The sequence below is a fragment of the Oncorhynchus nerka genome, linkage group LG23, assembly GCF_034236695.1.
Source record: "Oncorhynchus nerka isolate Pitt River linkage group LG23, Oner_Uvic_2.0, whole genome shotgun sequence".
Classification (NCBI taxonomy): Eukaryota; Metazoa; Chordata; class Actinopteri; order Salmoniformes; family Salmonidae; genus Oncorhynchus; species Oncorhynchus nerka.
Genome location: NC_088418.1, coordinates 54,257,464 through 54,278,793, shown reverse-complemented (window position 1 = coordinate 54,278,793; position 21,330 = coordinate 54,257,464). Strand labels below are relative to the sequence as shown.

The following is a 21,330-nucleotide window of genomic DNA, read 5'->3' as shown; positions in this document are numbered from 1 at the left end:
ATAATATCATGTTCTTATGATGGACTAATCAGAGAGCAGGGTTATGATGACGTCATAATGAGGAACCAATCAGAGAGCAGGGGTATGACATCATTATGAAGGGGCCAATCAGAAAGAAATGTTATTATGATATCATAATGTCCTAATAAAGGTTGGGGCCAATCAGAGAGCAGGGTTTTGACTATGCCATTATGAAGGGACCACTCAAGAGAGTAGCAGGTATATTATACACACAACATGTCACACACACAAGCCTTATTTCAACATTTTGAGAATCAAGTGATATACAATCAGACTACAAAATTCCCACAAGGACTGTTCAGATCGCTCTATTGGGTATTTTAATACCAGATACACCTCTGAAGAGACATATCCCTCCCTCTTCTTTGAGGTCAAACGAGAGGAAGTCATCGATTCTTCCCACTAAAACTCTGGGAAGAAGAATAGAGGCCCAGAGTCTTTTTCCCCTTAAACATTATTATTCCAATGTCAAGCCCCACACCAGCCGGTCCACTTGTGTGAGAGGAGAAAGCGAGGTTCACAGTGCTGCCGAGGCTTTGCTGCGATGCTCCAGGCTCACCCTGGGCCACCATTTCCCAGGACCAAGGCCACATCCCTGGGGATCACTCGTCCAGTTTTGGCCCCCATCGCTTCGGATCCTCCGTGGTCTTCCGGACTGGGAAAATGGCCCATCAGGCCATCACACTGACCTACATAGCACACTGTTGGATGGTGCCCATCTATCAAATCCATCAGACATACAGTGCACTCAGATCGTTGTAGCCTTTTAATTTCTAGGAACGACGAATGTGACATATCCAATGTTCAAAAAAACAAACTTTCTTCTGCTGGAAGCTGAATTTTTCCATTATTCTATGTCAGACTAAAGCCATGTAAACAAATCATAATCAAAAATCTTGCTTTATCCACCTGCCGTCATCAATTTACACACAGTGATGAACATACTGTAATTCTGTCATCTGGGGAATATCTTGATAAGAAAAAAGCAAGGTTGGGTTACAGAATAATAACCCTATTGGAACTTTCATTGATGCCAAATACAGAGAAGGTGTCCTGGCTGTTTTTGGAATTGGACGACCTTGGATGTCTGTGTTTCCGAGCCTTATGTAAGCATCCATAACAGGAAGTAGTGAGGCATGTGTTATGGTTGGAGTGATGGCTGTGCTGGAGCTCAGGCCCTTGGTCAGGATTCCCACTGTCAATGAGGAAATGAAGGCTAAGGGAGGCTCTCTTTATGGTTAGCCCTGGTATACATAAATACTCCCAAGGAGGAGGAGGACTTTCAATGGGGAAAAATAACGGAGGACTTATTCTATCTTGCACAACGCACAAAACTGAGCAACTGGATAAAACATTGAGCAATGAAACTGACCACAATGCAACAGGACATTTTCATTTCAAACTAATCAAATTGAAGTCTTGGTAAAGAGACCAAAGATTTTCAGGAATCTCTGCAATGCACAGTGTGGGAGGAGTGATTATCCAAACTGAGATGTTTGTAGACATGACAGAGCATTGAAGGTGTGGCTCTTTTCTCCATGTCCTTTGCTGTAATGGTAGTCATTCATTATGAGACCACTACTCCTGGGTGTGTAAACTGAGTGTGTGTTTGTAGGCCCAGGGTATACCCACTGGGATAAAAACTGGTTGAATTAACGTTGTTTCCACATCATAAAAAAACAACAACTGAAATGTGATGACATTGAATCAACATGGAAAACCGATTGGTCTTGAAAAACCAACATTTTTGTTGATTTCACGTTAAATTCACATTAGTTGACAACTCAATCAAAACGAGACCTTGAAATGATGTCTGTGCCCAGTGAGTACACACTAGTGTGAATATGGGGTCCTGTGGAGATTCCCAGTTCCTCAAAACAAACAGGCTATTAGTCTACACTGTGACCTGCTTGCAATCTGTTAAAAAGGAAAGAACAACAGAGGTATCACTACCTAGCTGTGTCTGCTTCCTCAAGACAGTGGTACATACAAGGGGAACATGATACAGCCACTTTCCACTGTGTGCCGGCTAACAACAAGAACCAACATGACATTTGGCAAATGCATTTCAATATACAGTACCAGTCAAAAGTTTGGACACACCTACTAATGCAAGGGTTTTTCTTTATTTTTACTATTTTCTACATTGTAGAACAATAAAGAAGACATCACAACTATGAAATAACACATATGGAATCATGTAGTAACACAAAAAAGTGTTAAACAAATCAAAATATATTTGAGATGTGAGATTCTTTGCACACACAGCTTTGTACACTCTTGGCATTTTCTCAACCAGCTTCACTTGGAATGCCTTTCCAACAGTCTTGAAGGAGTTCCCACATATGCTGAGCACTTGTTGGCTGATTTTCCTTCATCCCAAACCATTTCAATTGGGTTGAGGACGGATGATTTTGTAGGCCAGGTTATCTACTGCAGCACTCCATCACACTCCGTCTTGGTCTAATAGCCCTTACACAGCCTGGAGGTATGTTGGGTCATTGTCTTGTTGAAAAACAAATAATAGTCCCACTAAGCGCAAACCAGATGGGAGGGAGTATCTCTGCAGAATGCTGTGGTAGCCATGCTGGTTAAGTGTGCCTTGAATTCTAAATAAATCCCAGAGTGTCACCTGCAAACCAACTCCACACCATCACACCTCCTCCACACTACCCACACATGCAGATATCATCCGTTCACCTACTCTGTGTCTCACAAAGACACAGCAGTTGGAACCAAAAATCTCAAATTTGGACTCATCAGACCAAAGGACAGATATCCATGGTCTAATGTCCATTGCTCGTGTTTCTTGGTCGAAGCAATTCTCTTCTTATTATTGGTGTCCTTTAAATCAAATCAAATCAAATCAAATTGATTTATATAGCCCTTCGTACATCAGCTGATATCTCAAAGTGCTGTACAGAAACCCAGCCTAAAACCCCAAACAGCAAGCAATGCAGGTGTAGAAGCACGGTGGCTAGGAAAAACTCCCTAGAAAGGCCAAAACCTAGGAAGAAACCTAGAGAGGAACCAGGCTATGTGGGGTGGCCAGTCCTCTTCTGGCTGTGCCGGGTGGAGATTATAACAGAACATGGCCAAGATGTTCAAATGTTCATAAATGACCAGCATGGTCGAATAATAATAAGGCAGAACATTTGAAACTGGAGCAGCAGCACGGCCAGGTGGACTGGGGACAGCAAGGAGTCATCATGTCAGGTAGTCCCATTTATTTGGGCTCCAATTTCTGAGGCTGGTAACACTAACGAACTGATCCTCTGCAGCAGAGGTAACTCTGGGTCTTCCTTTCCTCTGGTGGTCCTCATAAGAGCCAGTTTCATCATAGCGCTTGATGGTTTTTGTGACTGCACTTGAAAAAACTTTCTTGAAATGTTCCGCATTGACTGACCTTCATGTCTTAAAGTAATGATGGACTGTCGTTTCTATATGCTTATTTGAGCTGTTCTTGACATAATATGGACTTGGTCTTTTACCAAATAGGGCTGTCTTCTGTATACCACTCATACCTTGTCACAACACAGCTGATTGGCTCAAACGAATTAAGAAGGAAAGAAATTCAACAAATGAACTTTTAACAAGGCACACTTGTTAATTGAAATGTATTCCAGGTGACTATCTCACAAAGCTGGTTGAGAGAATGTCAACAGTGTGTAAAGCTGTCACAAAGGCAAAGGGTGGCTACTTTGAAGAATCTCAAATATAAAATATATGTTGATTTGTTTAGCACTTTTTTGGTTACTACATGATTCCATGTGTTATTTCATAGTTTTAATGTCTTCACTGTTATTCTACAATGTAGAAAATAGTTTTTTTTTTAAAGAAAGAAAATAAATAGACATTGGCTGACACTACACATCAGGAACAATTCAAATCAAGAGGTTGGACAGAAAGAAAACATGTCATTCGGTCAGAGCCGCAACATGTGTTTCTTCACATCTAACTGATAAGGTTCTACCAAGTGTGGCGTACAGTATGAAGCATGAGGGATCTACTGGGGGAAAGAGGAGTGATAACGCATTCCCATATGCTACAATAATTTCCTCCCTCAGGCACTGTTGCTGCCTCGACAGCTAGCTCACCAGTTGGGAGAGGGTGTGCTGGAAAATATGCCAATGACATGGTGACATTCTTTGTTGATTTCACATTGAATTCCTGTTCGTTGACAACCCAACCAAATGTAAATCAAAAGTAGATGTTGAAATGACATCTGTGCCCAGTAGGTACACACTAGGGTGCCTATGAAGGTCCTGTGGATTTTCCCAGTTCCCACAAACACAGAGTTGGGGGGCTGCTGCAGCTTTAGGTAGGAAGTTGCATTGAACAACATGACCCATTCTTCCATGCAGCACTACAGTGCATTTAAGAGGGCAAGTCAACATTTACATTTACATTTACATTTAAGTCATTTAGCAGACGCTCTTATCCAGAGCGACTTACAAATTGGTGCGTTCACCTTAAGACATCCAGTGGAACAGCCACTTTACAATAGTGCATCTAAATATTTTAAGGGGGGGGGGGGGGTGAGAAGGATTACTTTATCCTATCCTAGTTAGCAGATGACACAAGCAAAGGAAGTCAGTTGACAACGCACCTACCGGTAAGCAGACAGACATACAGGCAGCCATATAAGTGGACAAACAGGCTATGACAGTGTACACTGTGTCCTGCTTTCAATCTGACTGTTAAAATGGGAAGAAGAACAACATAGCTATAACTACCCAGCTGTGTCTGCTTCCTCAAGAGAGTGGTACATACAAGGAGAACATGATACAGCCACTTTCCACTGTGTGTCGGCTAACAACAAGAACCAACATGACATTTGGCAAATACATTTCAATATACATGACCTTAGAATAGACATTGGCTGACATTACATGTCAGGAACAATTCACATCAAATGGGGGGACAGATAGAAAACATGTCATTCGGTCAGAGCCGCAACATGTGTTTCTTCACATCTAACGGATAAGGTTCTACCGAGTGTGGCGTACAGTATGAAGCATGAGGGATCTACTGGGGGAACGAGGAGTGATAACGCATTCCCATATGCTACAATAATTTCCTCCCTCAGGCACTGTTGCTGCCTCGACAGCTAGCTCACCAGTTGGGAGAGGGTGTGCTGGAAAATATGCCTCGGCAGTGAGTTACTGTAGAAGAAAAGGAAAGATGCTTCAGCCGTATTGGAAACATCTTTTCTCACAGTCAAGCCAATAGGCAGTGTCATGAGATAGGCTTTGACTGGAGCTAGCTGGGTCACCCTTCACAAGCTGCACTTCCTGTCCTAAGATGACTTGTCACAGGAAGTCAGGAGGCTAGGTCATCACTGTAACGGCATACACCAGCCAAACTAAAACTAGCAAGCATTTCCCAACACAGTCCACAGAGAATAAATTATAACCAGGAATATCTTAAATTCACGCTACATATTAGTCGACAGACCCACTGGCTCCAGATCATCTACAAGTCCATGCTAGATAAAGCTCCGCCTTATCTCAGTTCACTGGTCACGATGGCAACACCCACTCATAGCACGCGCTCCAGCAGGTGTATCTCACTGATCATCCCTAAAGCCAACACCTCATTTGGTCGCCTTTTGTTCCAGTTCTCTGCTGCCTGTGACTGGAACGAATTGCAAAAATCGCTGAAGTTGGAGACTTTTATCTCCCTCACCAACTTCAAACATCTGCTATCTGAGCAGCTAACCGATCGCTGCAGCTGTACATAGTCTATCGGTAAATAGCCCACCCAATTTACCTACCTCATCCCCATACTGTTTATATTTATTTACCTTTCTGCTCTTTTGCACACCAATATCTCTACCTGTACATGACCATCTGATCATTTATCACTCCAATGTTAATCTGCAAAATTGTAATTATTCGCCTACCTCCTCATGCCTTTTGCACACAATGTATATAGACTCTCTTTTTTTTCTTTTTTTTTTCTACTGTGTTATTGACTTGTTAATTGTTTACTCCATGTGTAACTCTGTGTTGTCTGTTCACACTGCTATGCTTTATCTTGGCCAGGTGGCAGTTGTAAATGAGAACTTGTTCTCAACTAGCCTACCTGGTTAAATAAAGGTGTTCTCAACTAGCCTACCTGGTTAAATAAAGGTGTTCTCAACTAGCCTACCTGGTTAAATAAAGGTGTTCTCAACTAGCCTACCTGGTTAAATAAAGGTGAAATAAATAAAATTTAAAAATTAAAAATTAAAAAATACATTTGTATCTTACATTAAGTGTGATTCAAAGATTTCTTCACTTTAATGGAAATTAATTAAATAGGTGGGCACTGCAAAGACAAAGAAATTACAGCACTATCTTGCCTAAGATACCCACTTATATGATGCATTAACAAATTCAAGGCCTGGCTATTGCAACAACCACTCTACACATCTCATTTTGATTGTCAGTGAGTCATCTGCCCAACGCTGGTAAGTCTGCATGGGCACTTCCTCTGACAGTTCTGTATGCTCTGCTCTTCACCCACAGACACACAGAGTTGCACTTTGTTCTTCACAGGAACTGTGATGATCTCTTCTCACCACCTGCGAGGCACGCTGAGCCTCTCGCCCTGCCCTCCATTCACCACCCAGACTGTCTCGCATAAATATATGGGGCACCAGCGCTCTCAAACGTGGCTGAGAAGGCGGGAGACGGGCACGTGCCAACACGCTCAGCTCTGCCCTCACTTGTTTGTCATACTCTAGGGGTTTTCCCAAACGTGCCAACTGCAGCGAACATGTTCTCACAACATCTACAGATAACAACAAAGATGAGGAGGAAGCTTATGCAACATTTCTACAAACAACAATATCACAGAATCAACATGCCTCGCCTCTGGTGTTTCCTTCAACAACCACATAGCAGGAAACATGGTGAAAGCTCTCTGTACAAACAAATAGGATCCTTTGCAAGACAGAGGTGGATGGCTGGCCAAAGAGAGGGCAAAAGCATGCTTTTTTCACATATTCACTGTTGCCAATTCGCCTCAGCTCACATTGCCACAAAAAATGGCTGCATGTTATTGTCCCACTGATGTAATTTGCGTCCCCAAGACACACATCTAAACCGTGAACAAATGCCTAATCTTATTTCCAGATGTGTAATCTTCCTACCATCACCAAACGTGCACTAAGGGTTTCAGAATAAGCGGTGAATGAATGCCTCGTGGACCTTTGTATTATTAAGACCAAAGATACAAAAACATGCTCCCTGCACGACGTTAAGATGTTTGCAGCCGCTTTGAAACGGCGATACAGAGGGTTGCTTTTACCATTCTAGGCCTATTGACCAGAGAGATCTACAGAGGTACAGAGCTCCAATGCAACTTTAATGTAAAGCTGTGTGAGTAACTGTGCATTCATTGATGTACGCCTAGCTCTGATTCCACAAAAGCATCCAAGAACACATGAAAATCCTTTCTGCCATGTCATAACATCCAGAATAGGCACAGCTCTATCCCAGTCGACGTCGACGACAGCGTCACATTGTGAATCAGATCAAACGTCTGGGCTAGCCTGGAGCGCATTATATCAGATTCAATTTTGGGTTGAGGCCCCTTCATTCATTTCTGACATTTACAGTTGGAGCAGCCCCCTCTCGGAGGCCTCTTGTGTCTGGCTCTCTCTGTGGCCCCAGTCAAGTCAGCCACTCTGGAAAAACCCAGCAGTGCATCTGACTTGCATTGCCTGGCTCCGCCGTGTGTGTTCCGTTTGGCCCGCATCGCTGGTGGAGTAGAGCACACCAATTACCAGCAACTGCTCTCTCCGAGACGAGCATGATGTCATCCCCCGGTCCGCCATAACAGACTGCAGATGAGCGGGGGTTTGGACTAGAGAGGGCTGGGTCTCAAACCGAATGAATGTGCCTCACACAGGCACAGAAAAGGAGCTGAAGGCTTAAAACAAGGAGGATTTGACTGTACAAACTGCAGAAATACAGACTTCTAATACATAATTAATATTTCCTCAATATTAAAAGGTGCTTGCATCACTTTGCGGTGCAAAGTCAAAGGTTGTGTAAGAATTGAATTACAAACACACCGAAAGTAGATATTAGTGCACCAGCTGTCTCAGATAACAACCCAGGCTACAGATGGGTGTGCATGACTGATGTCATAGCTGTGAGAAAGCACAAAATGCCTCCAAGGCAGGACCTCTATAGAGGGCTTCAGCTATAATGAACCACGCCCCTGAAGACACAACACTGTGTAAAGGAGAGAAAACAACTGCCTGATGGGGTGTGCTCCCCTGGCCTCTTCTAGGGCTCTGGAGGACATACTGTGTGTGTATGTGGGAAGCCACAGATAGCCAACTGTATCCTCAGATATCAAAGGAAGGATGAACAATACAGCATAGTGAGGCACACACACACGCGCACACCACTCCATTGATGACTGGTTTTGGTATCATCCCAGGGGGCTTTGCGCTTTTTAGGAAATGTTATAAAGCCACATCAGAGGCTGTCTCCTCTCCCAGAATGGACCTGTGGGTTACAGCAGGCCTCCTTTCATTTCCCCATGTAATTCATCCAGAACTCTCCAACCACACACTCCACACACACTCCCCACCAGGAGTATAAGCTCTTTCTATAACCCCTTTCTAAGAAATAAATATTTGTTTTGCACTATTTTCGAGTGTAATGGAAATAGTAAAAACAATACTGCAGGTGAAGTGACTTCCAATGACTGTTGTGTAGTCTTATATGACAGGGAAACTCCGGTATTTGTTTCATTAGTCCATTCTTGACATAGTCCCAACATGTTTTGTTTGTCAGCAATCACATTTTCAAGATATGTAACTTTCAAAATACAGAGATCATCCGCGTATGATGGATTTTGCATCATATGATGCAAAACACAGCTTCATATGATGCAAAATGCATCCTACGCCGAGGATTTCTGTATTTTGAAAGTTACATATCTTGAAAATGTGATTGCTGGCAAACACAACATGTTGTGACTATGTCAAAAATGGACTAATGAAACTAATATCAAAATATAGTTTTTGGGTGGAATTTTCATTTAAATATAGCAGTGGCCAGAAGCTCTCAGAAACTGCAAAACAAGAATGCACATCATGATATCTGTGTGTAAGAAGAACCAACCAACACATACATAAAACAAGATGAACAGATGGCAGGTTAAGACAAGAGAAACTTCTAAACAAGATTACATTTGAAAATGGCTGGGGTGTTTATCAACAGATGACATTCAGGATGTTTATCATTCTTCCTGTGTGACATCAGGTAAAGCCCAATGTTTCTCAGCCTCAGAAGTAGGAGGCTTCTCATGGTAGACACAGCACTTTCACAGAGGGAATGTTTTTTTGGGGGCCGAAGCATTCAAAGGTACGTGACTGTGGCCATTTGACAACATTTGGCCACTGTCCAGCTCATTTCACATCCCCTTAAGTTGAAAACTATTTTTCGAGAGCATCCGGGCTCCTCTTCTGCTGAGAGCAAAGCGGAGCACTTAATCTTCACAGACCACCGCTCAGATACAGCTCAGAGAAGGGTCATAGTAGTTGGAGTAAGGTGAGGTCAGAACCTTAACAAACCTTACTCAACCATGAATTCTCCTTGTCTCACTCCTCAACAAGTGTGATCATGTGTGGTAGAACTAGCCTGGCTACCATAGAACGATGTAAGGCTTCAGACAATGTAACTTAGCTCAACAGACGACTGATCATTCGTATGCTACGCTATGTTCAAAATGCCTCCTGATCTTTAGGAGGACACCATTGAGAAGACCCATAGGACAGTCTGGTCTGGGGTTAAGAGGAAATGACCTCATAATCAGAAGTCCCCTCGGCCAATCTCTGTTAATCATGGCTCATGATAGATTGATGGTTTGTTGAATGTCTCCAAACACGACTACAAAGGAAGATCTAAAACAACAGTCTAGGCCTAAATGTTAAAAAAAGAACTCTGCCCTGTCCTGTTGACTAAGATCACACCCTATTATATAGCTGCCTTTCTCTCTCTCTCTATGGACCTCCACCCTATCAGTCTGCAAGGCTGTGTGTGTCACTGTCATAGTAACTGGTGAGCTATGCCAAGGTTCACATTCCACTGCCATACACCTCCTGTCCTGCCCACATTTTCCCACAGAACTTTAAACCCTGTGAATGAGAGTCTGCCTTTTTTTTCATGCATTTTTCCTCCAGATCCCAGCAACTTCTCCAAGGTAGGAATCCAGCCGGAATGCCAACACCAGCTACCTGCATTAGAGGGCCTTTGTCCGGAAATAGGAGCGGCTGAAGAAGAGAACAGGTCAAAAAGGTTTGACAGTTGATACCTCGGCTCGAAGGAGCCAAGTCCACAATCCTTAGCAAATGAACAGTACATACAGTCTGGATCAATGTTTAAACATGGTGAAGGGGCACAAGCAGAGAGGCAAAAAAGTATGTTTGCACAGGACAGTTTCAGTTTGTGTCACGGGTCACAAGAGCCTCCCCCACACGTCCCCCTGCACATATCATTAACTTTTCTGCTGATGAGAGAACTGATTGCACACATAGCACACTCAACACGATCGCTATCTAAGGTTAGCGTCCCAAATGGCACCCTATTCTCAATATAATGCACAAATTTTGACCAGATCCCTTTGGGAATAGAGAATAGGGTGTTTTGGGACACACGCCAAATGTGTCAGGAGCAGATACAACACTGTGCTGTGGACTTATCACTTCAGCCCAGAGCTTGGAATGATGAGGCAGCCGTTTAGCCTGAGGTTCTAATTCTATATGTTCCTGCATGCTTGCAGTACAGTACAGTGAGAGAGACCTGAAGATGCTAGATGAAATAACCATAGTCTGAGCTTCCAGCACTGCTAAGAGAAGGGTTACAATCACTGCATAAATTCATTAAAAGTCGTTATGTCATAGCCTAAAGTGGACTGTTCTCTGCAGAAGAGTAATTTGTGATGTAATTCTTAAACCGATGCACCTATTTCCTGACATGATATGGCAGCATACTGCTCTTCTGATATGAATGTTGTTAAATTAGATAGGCTACATGAGCCATGAGTAACTGCTTGGACAAGAAACCCACATTCTCAAAGTATACTTGAGAGGAATCTAAACATTTGCAATCATTTGCAATACCAGCCAAAATAAAAAGTCACTGTAAGTGTGGGAACCATCGGATGCCGCTGTACATGTTGGAGCAAGAGAATACAGAGTCTTTTGCGATGGCATGCACAGGCAGGGCCAGCTATCAGGGCCCTGTGTGAAGTCAACAGAGAGGACCGTTTCTCCCCTGCAACCTGAGAAGGCCTATCTCACGGAGTGAGACAGATCACTGATCTGGCCTGGAATCCCAGTTTGACAACTAACGAAGATAAGGTGCTAACAGAGGGGTAGTAATAGAGGTAGAATGAATAGAGACTGGGACATCATATCATGTTAGCTGTTAGCCAACGCTCTGAAGAAGATAAGATTGTCTGAGTTCATTTCCTGGGTGACAACAGAAAGCGAACCAAATCCGAACCACACCTCTCCCTCAGTCTTTGAATCTTTATTTATGGTGGTCAGACATATGATACAACATCCTCTTAGAAAACACAGCAGATGTACAGTTTTAGTTTAGTTTTACGACCCTCACGCCAACTAGACTCATTGGGAGCAAAGCTGACCGAGGGGAGAGGTAAACTTCATGAGGTCCAGACTCCCTCTGGAGAGGATATATTTTGTAAACTCAGAAGGGGAAAGCTGAAGCACGGCAGCCTATATATGACCAGAGAAAAGATTCTACTGTTTCCAGACAGTTTAATTTATGAGTGAATCTTAGACAAGGGTTACTGGTAGGAACCTAGGACTATTAGGAATACCATTTAGACAGAGTATCGTAGGAACACATGCCTGCATTCACAGTCAGTCAGTGCTGACATCAATATGAGTCAAGGGTCATGACCCTAGAAGCAAAGGTGAAGTGTCACAGGCCACCAATCAAAGTACATCACAGGGATACCTCCACAATGAACTGACAGATGGATGTCTCACTGCTCAACAGATGGAAGACCATCTCACAAGAATTAGGCGTTGGTCTACATTTACCACTAGACGGTACAGCTATAATTAATGATAAACCTATTGTGGCAGGTCAGAATCATGCACCTTTCATTTTCAAGAGACAACAAGTGGATAGTGTTTCAGTGCTACATTCCATTATATTATTCTACATTGATACGAATGGAAATATCAAAGTGATGCAAAAGACATTCGCATTCAGTTCTTGTTTGTTATTATTTACATCCTCCCTTCACCATGGTCACCAGGGTCTGCACACTCAACACGGAGAGTGAAGCAGATTCATTTCCTCTTTGAAAACCCATTACATAACCACGACAGCCGGTAGATAAGCTAGAGGTTTCATGATGACAGGTTGACTAAGATTAAAATAGAAGAGTAGGCCTAGTCATGACAGGGTGGAAATAAGAGATTCAAGTAGTTGTCATTGGACATATGGAGGAACGTAGGCTTTTCATCATGGTGAAGTAGGTGAAAAGTCAGCACTAAATCAAACTATTCTAACTAACGCCATTGGCAATGTCCTGGTTCTAGATACGAGATGGTGACTGCAAAGGCAACACAAAGGGGGGTTTGTCTCTCAATCCTACGAAAGTCATTGTCCTCTGAATAATTATAAAATATTGCTTTAGACTACTAAGCCCTGAGAGTCAACGGGCATTTCTGTGAATGGAATCCTCTGCACAGCAGCATATACTGTGCAGTAAACACTGCTAAAGAGGAAGGAAGGAAGACTGGACGGATGACACCAGTGATGTAACACCCCTCTTTCACAGCTACTAAGTGGATGAAAGCAGTGAGAAATGCCCAAAGGAAGCCATGTTGAATTCTGAAACTGCCATCTTTGGCAAGACAGACGGAATACTGGGTTGGGTAGGGATATGTCACAAAGATTCACTCACATTCTCAAGCAAACCACTGACCTGAGCTCCTGAAATGCACCATAAACCATCCACACTCTCCTAGTAACTGGTACACACACATAAACAAAGAACCCAAAGCATTAGGAAGCCTGCCCAAAGACAACACTAGCACTTGAGAGTTTCCACACAGCAAAGCCTGTAGAATATCATCACCTACATCAGTTTTTTGGGGAACTCAGTCCGACTTTCAACTTACTCTTGAAAGTTGTAATAGTAGAAAGAATGCACAAGGTACAATTTCGAAATTGGGTAGTACATCATCAGTTATCCTCTTGTCATGTCATACCTTAGAGAGCTATTTATAACTTGTCAGAAATGTCCAGATCAAGTAGCCCAAGTCAGCTAAAGTTTTTTTTAGCTAGGTTTTTTAGCCCATAGATTTTGTAGTCAAAAATCACACCAATACACATTAGACATGGCAAAATATGTAGAATTGCAAGAAAATTGGCTTTTAAAACGGCTAAATGTTCTCTGAACCCCATGACAAAATGTGTAGAATTGCAGGAAATAAGCATTAAACCTGCAAAATGTTCTCTCTGCCAACAAGAGGGCTGTGAACAGTTTGGGTCATGAACAGTGCTTGTGCCCATAGAAAGAGGGATCTGAGTGAAAAAGTTTGGGAACCTCTGACCTAGATGACACTGTGGTCAGGCAATGAGTTCAGCTGGGCCACATGCTAGTTTAGTCTCTTCCCTCGCTCTTGGCGTGTCAAGAACGGTCACTGTTATGGGCAGAGATAAGTCACCTTGCCAAGATCTAGAAGAGTAGATCCTGTAAACACAATACAGTAACCAATACCCTCCAGACCGACTGAAAACCTTCCAAATACAAGAACGGTTCATAAGGTGCCTCCCATAAGGTGTCCACTGTCCAGGTGGGTAATGACAGTACAAAGGACAGACGACAGACTAGGAGGCTCAACAATGATGGTGCAGACATGTAGCGTGTGCCACACGTATGAATAGGAGCTAATGTGTTGCCTGTGTTAAGGTAAGTTAAGTGTACACTGGAGCCACATGATGTGGTATGGAGGGGTGTGTCACGGCAGGTGTTCTCCCCGAGTGAAAATTGTGGCACACGTCAGCCATCCTGTGACTATAAGGGGACATTCACGCAATAACACCTGGTTAGTGTTGGCCTCATTGTAACTGGGCATCAATAATTAAATTACCACTATAATAGAAGAGAAAGAGAGAGAAAAAGAGAGAAAGAGGTCTATCATCTAACTCCAAGTTCAGAATTATTTTGGGCACATTGTTCTATGTCATTGTCTTACTGCTGTAAGTACTGAAATTCAAAACTGTTATTTCAACTATCAAAGTCAAATATCTATTATTTTTCTGTTTATTCCTCATGTTATTATTTTTCTATTGGTATTGTTGGAAAGTAAGTAAGAATTTCACCTGTTGTTTACGAAGCATGTGACAAATGACTTTTTATTGGATTTTATTCAAAAACAGAGTAGCATTTATAGGGGGCAGCCCAAAAATATACACTGCTCAAAAAAATAAAAGGAACACTAAAATAACACATCCTAGATCTGAATGAATGAAATATTCTTATTAAATACTTTTTTCTTTACATAGTTGAATGTGCTGACAACAAAATCACACAAAAATTATCAATGGAAATCAAATTTATCAACCCATGGAGGTCTGGATTTGGAGTCACACTCAAAATTAAAGTGGAAAACCACACTACAGGCTGATCCAACTTTGATGTAATGTCCTTAAAACAAGTCAAAATGAGGCTCAGTAGTGTGTGTGGCCTCCACGTGCCTGTGTGACCTCCCTACAATGCCTAGGCATGCTCCCGATGAGGTGGTGGATGGTCTCCTGAGGGATCTCCTCCCAGACCTGGACTAAAGCATCTGCCAACTCCTGGACAGTCTGTGGTGCAATGTGGCGTTGGTGGATGGAGCGAGACATGATGTCCCAGATGTGCTCAATTGGATTCAGGTCTGGGGAACGGGCGGGCCAGTCCATAGCATCAATGCCTTCCTCTTGCAGGAACTGCTGACACACTCCAGCCACATGAGGTCTAGCATTGTCTTGCATTAGGAGGAACCCAGGGCCAACCGCCAACCTAATGGCAGTCAGGCTACCTCTGGCGAGCACATGGAGGGCTGTGCGGCCCCCCCAAAGAAATGCCACCCCACACCATGACTGACCCACCTCCAAACCAGTCATGCTGGAGGATGTTGCAGGCAGCAGAACGTTCTCCACGGCGTCTCCAGACTCTGTCACGTGTTGTCACGTGCTCAGTGTGAACCTGCTTTCATCTGTGAAGAGCACAGGGCGCCAGTGGCGAATTTGCCAATCTTGGTGTTCTCTGGCAAATGCCAAACGTCCTGCACGGTGTTGGGCTGTAAGCACAACCCCCACCTGTGGACGTCGGGCCCTCATACCACCCTCATGGAATCTGTTTCTGACTGTTTGAGCAGACACATGCACATTTGTGGCCTGCTGGAGGTCATTTTGCAGGGCTCTGGCAGTGCCCCTCCTTGCACAAAGGCGGAGGTAGCGGTCCTGCTGCTGGGTTGTTGCCCTCCTACCACCTCCTCCACGTCTCCTGATGTACTGGCCTATCTCCTGGTAGCGCCTCCATGCTCTGGACACTACGCTGACAGACACAGCAAACCTTCTTGTCACAGCTCGCATTGATGTGCCATCCTGGATGAGCTGCACTACCTGAGCCACTTGTGTGGGTTGTAGACTCCGTCTCATGCTACCACTAGAGTGAAAGCACCGCCAGCATTCAAAAGTGACCAAAACATCAGCCAGGAAGCATAGGAACTGAGAAGAGGTCTGTGGTCACCACCTGCAGAACCACTCCTTTATAGGGGGTGTCTTGCTAATTGCCTATAATTTCCACCTGTTGTCTATTCCATTTGCACAACAGCATGTGAAATTTATTGTCAATCAGTGTTGCTTCCTAAGTGGATAGTTTGATTTCACAGAAGTGTGATTGACTTGGAGTTACATTGTGTTGTTTAAGTGTTCCCTTTATTTTTTTGAGCAGTGTATATCTACCAATCAAGAGTGAGGTGTAAGACTTAGTTACAAAACTGTCACATTTCTGTAGTGTTGAGTAGACTCAAGCGTCAACTCTAGAAATGCAACATCTAAAAGGAACAGGGACACGCCAGCAAAATAACTGTACATCACCACTGTACACACTGAACACATTACTTCTGCTACTGCTCGCGGACTGCGGGTGGGAGATGCCCACGTAGGCTACTTAACCTGTTGCACTGTGCAGACGTCTTCCATTCTTTCAGCGCGAGGCAGGCTGCGAGCACACGGGCACCATTTCAACTGGTCCTCAGTCTTGGCTAGGGTAGTGGGAACAGTTTTTATTAACTATGTGTGAGATTCCCCAGACAGACAGCCTATACCAGTTGTACATGCACTGTAAAGTATATACTGTAAAGTATGTTGAGAAGGAATAGGTGGATTGGAGATATTTTATCTGTGCCTCACTCTCCTTTTCTGAGAGAAAGATGATAGGCAAATGAGAATAAAATAGAAGATAAGAAAATAGAAGATAAGAAAATAACAATAGAGAAGATTATACAAGAACATGACATTTCAATGCATGTCATTCCAAACCACATTTAAGTATGAGTATTGAGAGAGCCTGTGGCACATACGGTGAGTGTTTTAGGTCTTGCAGGGCTCATATCAGTAACTGGGAAAAGACGCAATACATTTCCAGGTGCTAGCTGGGAAAATTACCGTTTATTTCTCTGTTGACAGCATTATATCGGTAGTGAAATCACAACAGAACAGAGTACCAGTAACTACTGTATAAACCAATTGTTCTGAAACAAGGTGAGTCACATGTTTCCATGTCAGGCAAATATTATCACCAATGAGTCAATGGCCTTTTTCAGGTTTTCCCCCAGAATACCTCAACTCAGCACTCTCTTCAAACCACCCGTCTTATAGTGGTTTCAGAACACTTTCAGAACGTGTAGACTCAGGAGCTTACAAGATGACTGTACTAATGACAGGGTGAAGGGTCTTTGCCTCCACCTATTGGCTAAGCTCAGTAATGCCCTATGAATGTCCAACATATCCAGTATAAACAAAACCTCAAAACATATACACACCACACCACATATACTTAAACAAATCCACGTAATTGCACATAAACAATGACCCATTACCCATCATTTTAAAGTGAAAATCATCCAGATAAATGACATCCCCAATGCTAAATGAAGACAACAACCCCTCCAATAGGTAGTTGTGCACTTTGTGTTTGGTCCTTGATTCCTACGGTCTCCAGTCTCCACTCTTTATCCCTTTAGCTCCGTCAGCCTGAGGACCACTCCTGTTGCTTTCCCTCTGGGGTTCGTCTGTAGAGCAGCATATATGCTGTGCCTTCTCTGTTAACAAAGGATAAGACACCTGTCAACTGATGCCATTTCCGCCCCAGAATTGATCGAGGATAATACTGAGAGTTGTCGCCATTCTGAAGAGAAGTCATTTTGTGTTAAAACCTTACCTTAGACTTCCTCCATAGGTGTTCTGTACTTCCTTCCAGCTAACCTGTGTTTGTGCAAATGTTAGGTTACTGTTAATGATACCAAAAAACGTATAGGTGTAATACAAACTTGCTGAGTGGTGTAAACATTCTTCCGCTCATTTTCTCTTACCTGCCGTACAGAACTATCATTAGCGTGGTACCAGCTCTGGTCCTTGTGACGAACGTATGCTGTGTAGTGTCCAAACATGGCAACGCCGGAGTGCACTATGACTGCACACAAACTGTACTGGCTGTCACTCTGAAAGAACGAACAAATACAATTTGATGTCCGTCAGTACAGCTGTACTATTTCCCTCCAATGATGTTGTGATAAAATGTCATTGTGTTTATATAGAGGCCCATGTGTAATTGTTTTATGTGCATAATGTTGTATATTAGCATGCCTCAAACAAAAATGGTAAACATCTGCCTATCTACCTGTACATAACGTTCTGACAGTGCCTCTACTGTCAAGATCTCAGAAATGTTCAGGGTTTCTGGGAAGGTGACTTTGCAGTGTAGTTTCCTAGTGTAACCACGGGAATTACGGAATCTCTTCAGGTGAATACACAAGACAGGGGGCAGGGAGATGAGTTTGAAGCCCTACATAAGAAAGAACAAAATTGAGTAATTCAGTTAACAGGCAAATCACAACAGTCTCTACAATGGAACATCCTTTCAGTTATAAAGAGCTGACCTGTTTGGATGGCTTCTTCTCTCCACAACTTTCACAGTAGCACTTATCTCCATCCCTTAGCTCCTGAAGCTCGAAGAAGAACCGTATGCAGTCCTCCTGGAAGACCACAGAATAGGAAAGACACAGAGACTACATCTTCATTTTAAACAAACCACATCCTCCCTTTGACAGCTATCAAATAGAGCAATGTAACATTCCGTGCTAAGTACTTTGAATAGAATCCCAATATAAGAGAAAACTCAAGCCAAGTTTGAGGGAACCCTCACCAGGGAGTCATGGCTCTCCCTTATGTGCATGGGGAGGCTGAGTAGAAAGCTGGTCCCAGTTTCGATGTATTTACATTCTAGACACTGAAGGTATGTCTCCACGGTAACCTTGTACAGAGACTGAATCTCCTGAGCCTGGGGATGGAGAACACAGACAGAGAAGCTTCCTATCGTATCATCTCCAACATGCTTTTTGTTGGGTGTCCCTGTTGTTATTTTTTAGTCGATCTAATATTATGTCAATTTAAGTAGTACATACCAAGGCCTTGTCACTCATCTGTTGTTGGATAAGGTTTAAAATGGAAAGGAATACCTCATCTGCATCCTGCTGAACATTGTCTGAGAAACACATTCTTGTTAAAGTTGCAGACAGTAAAATGATATTCTCTGTAATTCATAATTTTTTTTATTTTTTATGTAATGACACAGACTACTCATACCGCGGATGTAATTTCTGTCCAGGCAGTGCAGGAAGTCTTTATGAGGAGCAGGCTGGGATTGGTCACTCTGCATGGCTAGCAGCACCTTCCTCAGATACAAAGGGACACTCTCCAGGTCAACTGGGTTCCACCTAAGAACATAACATTCCCAGCACTCAATGCTTTCCCACAAGCAGCCTGATAACTACCAGTAAGCTAACTAATTTCTTTGTTACATGTTGATTCTTAATAGCAAAGTATTGTAACCTGCTACCTGGCTTACCCTTCTAGCAGATCTACCAGTTCCCAGGTGGCAGAGAAGGACTGCAGCAGAGCGTTCACACAGCATGACAGGCCATAGTTCAGCAGACCTCTTAGGCCTATGGGCATCAATATGATCAGAACAACATCGCTGCATGCCTCAATTCTATCCAGGCAGTTAAGTAATAATAATGTATTATGTCTCACAGGAGGTTGGTAATTGATGGAGCAGAGTCAGTGGAATGGTATCAAATACATAAAATATATGGCAAATATATGGTTTCCATGTGTTTGATGGCATTTCATTCACTCAGCAGCCTCCTGTGCTTGTGTCCATATTGATCAATGCAAAGTGTGTGGTGTAAATTGCAGTGATGCTACGGCTGATTATGGTCAAATTTTTTTCCTGGTCATGTGATCAGGAAGAGGGAAAACTCAAGGCCCTATGGCGGCTCAGTAGCATTCAATTATAGGGAAAAGTGTAAATCAGGTCCCGTGATCAGGGAAAAATAACAAGCCCATTGGCTTGTTTCAGTATCTACTTTCCACCATATGCATTCAGTCAAAGCCCGTACCTTGTGACCTACTCTCGATAGGTAGACTCCAACTACGGTAGAACATTGAGAAACTTCTTCGAGACATCAGGGCTATCGTTTTATCGTATCTATTGCTGGACTACTGTTGTTGAGTTAAGAAGTCCAAGGGGTCCACCTCCCTGTGAGTGAAATACAAATGAATAACTGGATAGTCATCATACATTTTTACATAGCTGAGTTCACCTAACTTTGAGAAACTAGGCTAACGTTAAGGGTGCAATTTTTATGAATCCAAAACACTGCATATAACATAATATGTATTTATTTTAAGCAAAGATTTCACTTACTTTATCGATCTCATTGACTATCCACAGCCTTGGGAAAAAATCATATGGAAAAGACGCGACTTGAGGCGACTACCGCAGCATCACTTTCACTTTCTATTTCTGGCAAACTTTAGGTAAAAACGAAACTAACGAAACCGAGTCCATTATATCGCCATCTGCCGGCCTTTGGGCTAAGTGCCATTCATTTCTACCGATTTCTATCTTATCATATTGTTGGGCTTTGTGGAGGTCGCCACATACAGTATTTTAAAACAGCACTGACTGTCATTTGCCTGTAAAATTCCATGTCAGGACTATAAAGTAGTTGGCAGCAACAGTTAACAAAAATTGGACTTCTGTTATGTAAAAGGTTGTCCACGTAGTTCTAGACAGCTGTGTAGGCAACTATTTTAAATCAGCATGGAGGCAACCTTTCGCAGCAAGAGAAGATATGGGACTTATTATGGGACAAGATATATATAACTTTTTGGGCCCTCCTTCAGAGCAGTACAGTATGAAACCCACATAGTTGGTTGGATGGCACCCCCTAGTGATAAACCTGATCAAGCTGTAATTTCTTCAATGGAGAATGAGGATGAAGCTCCCAGGGGTTGAGGTCTTCATGGCAGAGGCGTCATTTAATCTAAACCTAGGGTATGGCAGCTCATTTACTCAATTTCTACACAATTCAAAAACTCTCAAATGCATTTAGGAGAACAGCAAAAACAACCTAAATGCACTCCAGCCATTATCACATTGGCTGCTGTAGCTTCATTCACCTCAGTCGATAGGGGACTTAACATTCTACAAACATGTCATACTGCAATTAGCTACTACGCACTAGCTCAGCACAGGGGTCAAAAGATTAGTTACACGTCAAGTCAAACAGTTACCTAGCCATCTTATAGAACTGCACTGTCTTCTGGAGAACTGCGTCAATGTTCTCTCTGTCCATAGTCCTAAAGCCAGCTAGCTGGGCAAACAGCCTTCTCGCCCTGCTCTGAGCCCTCTGCATGTTCCTAAAGCCAGCCCTCTAATCCTGCTAAACTGCATTTTCCTTTTAATTGGGATTGGAATGATTTTAGTTGCCAATTTTAAATTGTTGGTGTTGCGCTAGGTAGGGTATGGTGACTGCCATATTGCCCAATTGATGCCCTACTTCACAGGTCCAAAACGTTGGTCCCAGATCAGAACGAGGACAATTAGACCCGGATTTGAATGGACCCGGTCAGATTTTTGGACCCGGTCACTTGTTTTTTAAATTATTATAATTTTTTTACCAATGATGTATATAAA

The 21,330-nt window shown here is 42.9% G+C and overlaps 1 protein-coding gene across 1 annotated transcript; it reads right to left on the bottom strand.

Annotated features, from left to right (window-relative positions):
• Nucleotides 1–16,717: 16,717 nt before the first annotated feature.
• Nucleotides 16,718–20,163, bottom strand: LOC115107051 (ubl carboxyl-terminal hydrolase 18-like). The gene is made up of 11 exons (XM_029630414.2): nucleotides 20,056–20,163; nucleotides 19,748–19,887; nucleotides 19,195–19,291; nucleotides 18,933–19,063; nucleotides 18,752–18,831; nucleotides 18,493–18,627; nucleotides 18,227–18,322; nucleotides 17,968–18,132; nucleotides 17,660–17,788; nucleotides 17,509–17,552; nucleotides 16,718–17,389 (listed from the first exon to the last, which is right to left on the bottom strand). Exons 2-11 carry the CDS (start codon nucleotides 19,812–19,814, stop codon nucleotides 17,317–17,319), a joined length of 1,017 nt encoding a protein of 338 aa, XP_029486274.1. The 5' UTR covers nucleotides 19,815–19,887; nucleotides 20,056–20,163; the 3' UTR covers nucleotides 16,718–17,316.
• Nucleotides 20,164–21,330: the final 1,167 nt, after the last annotated feature.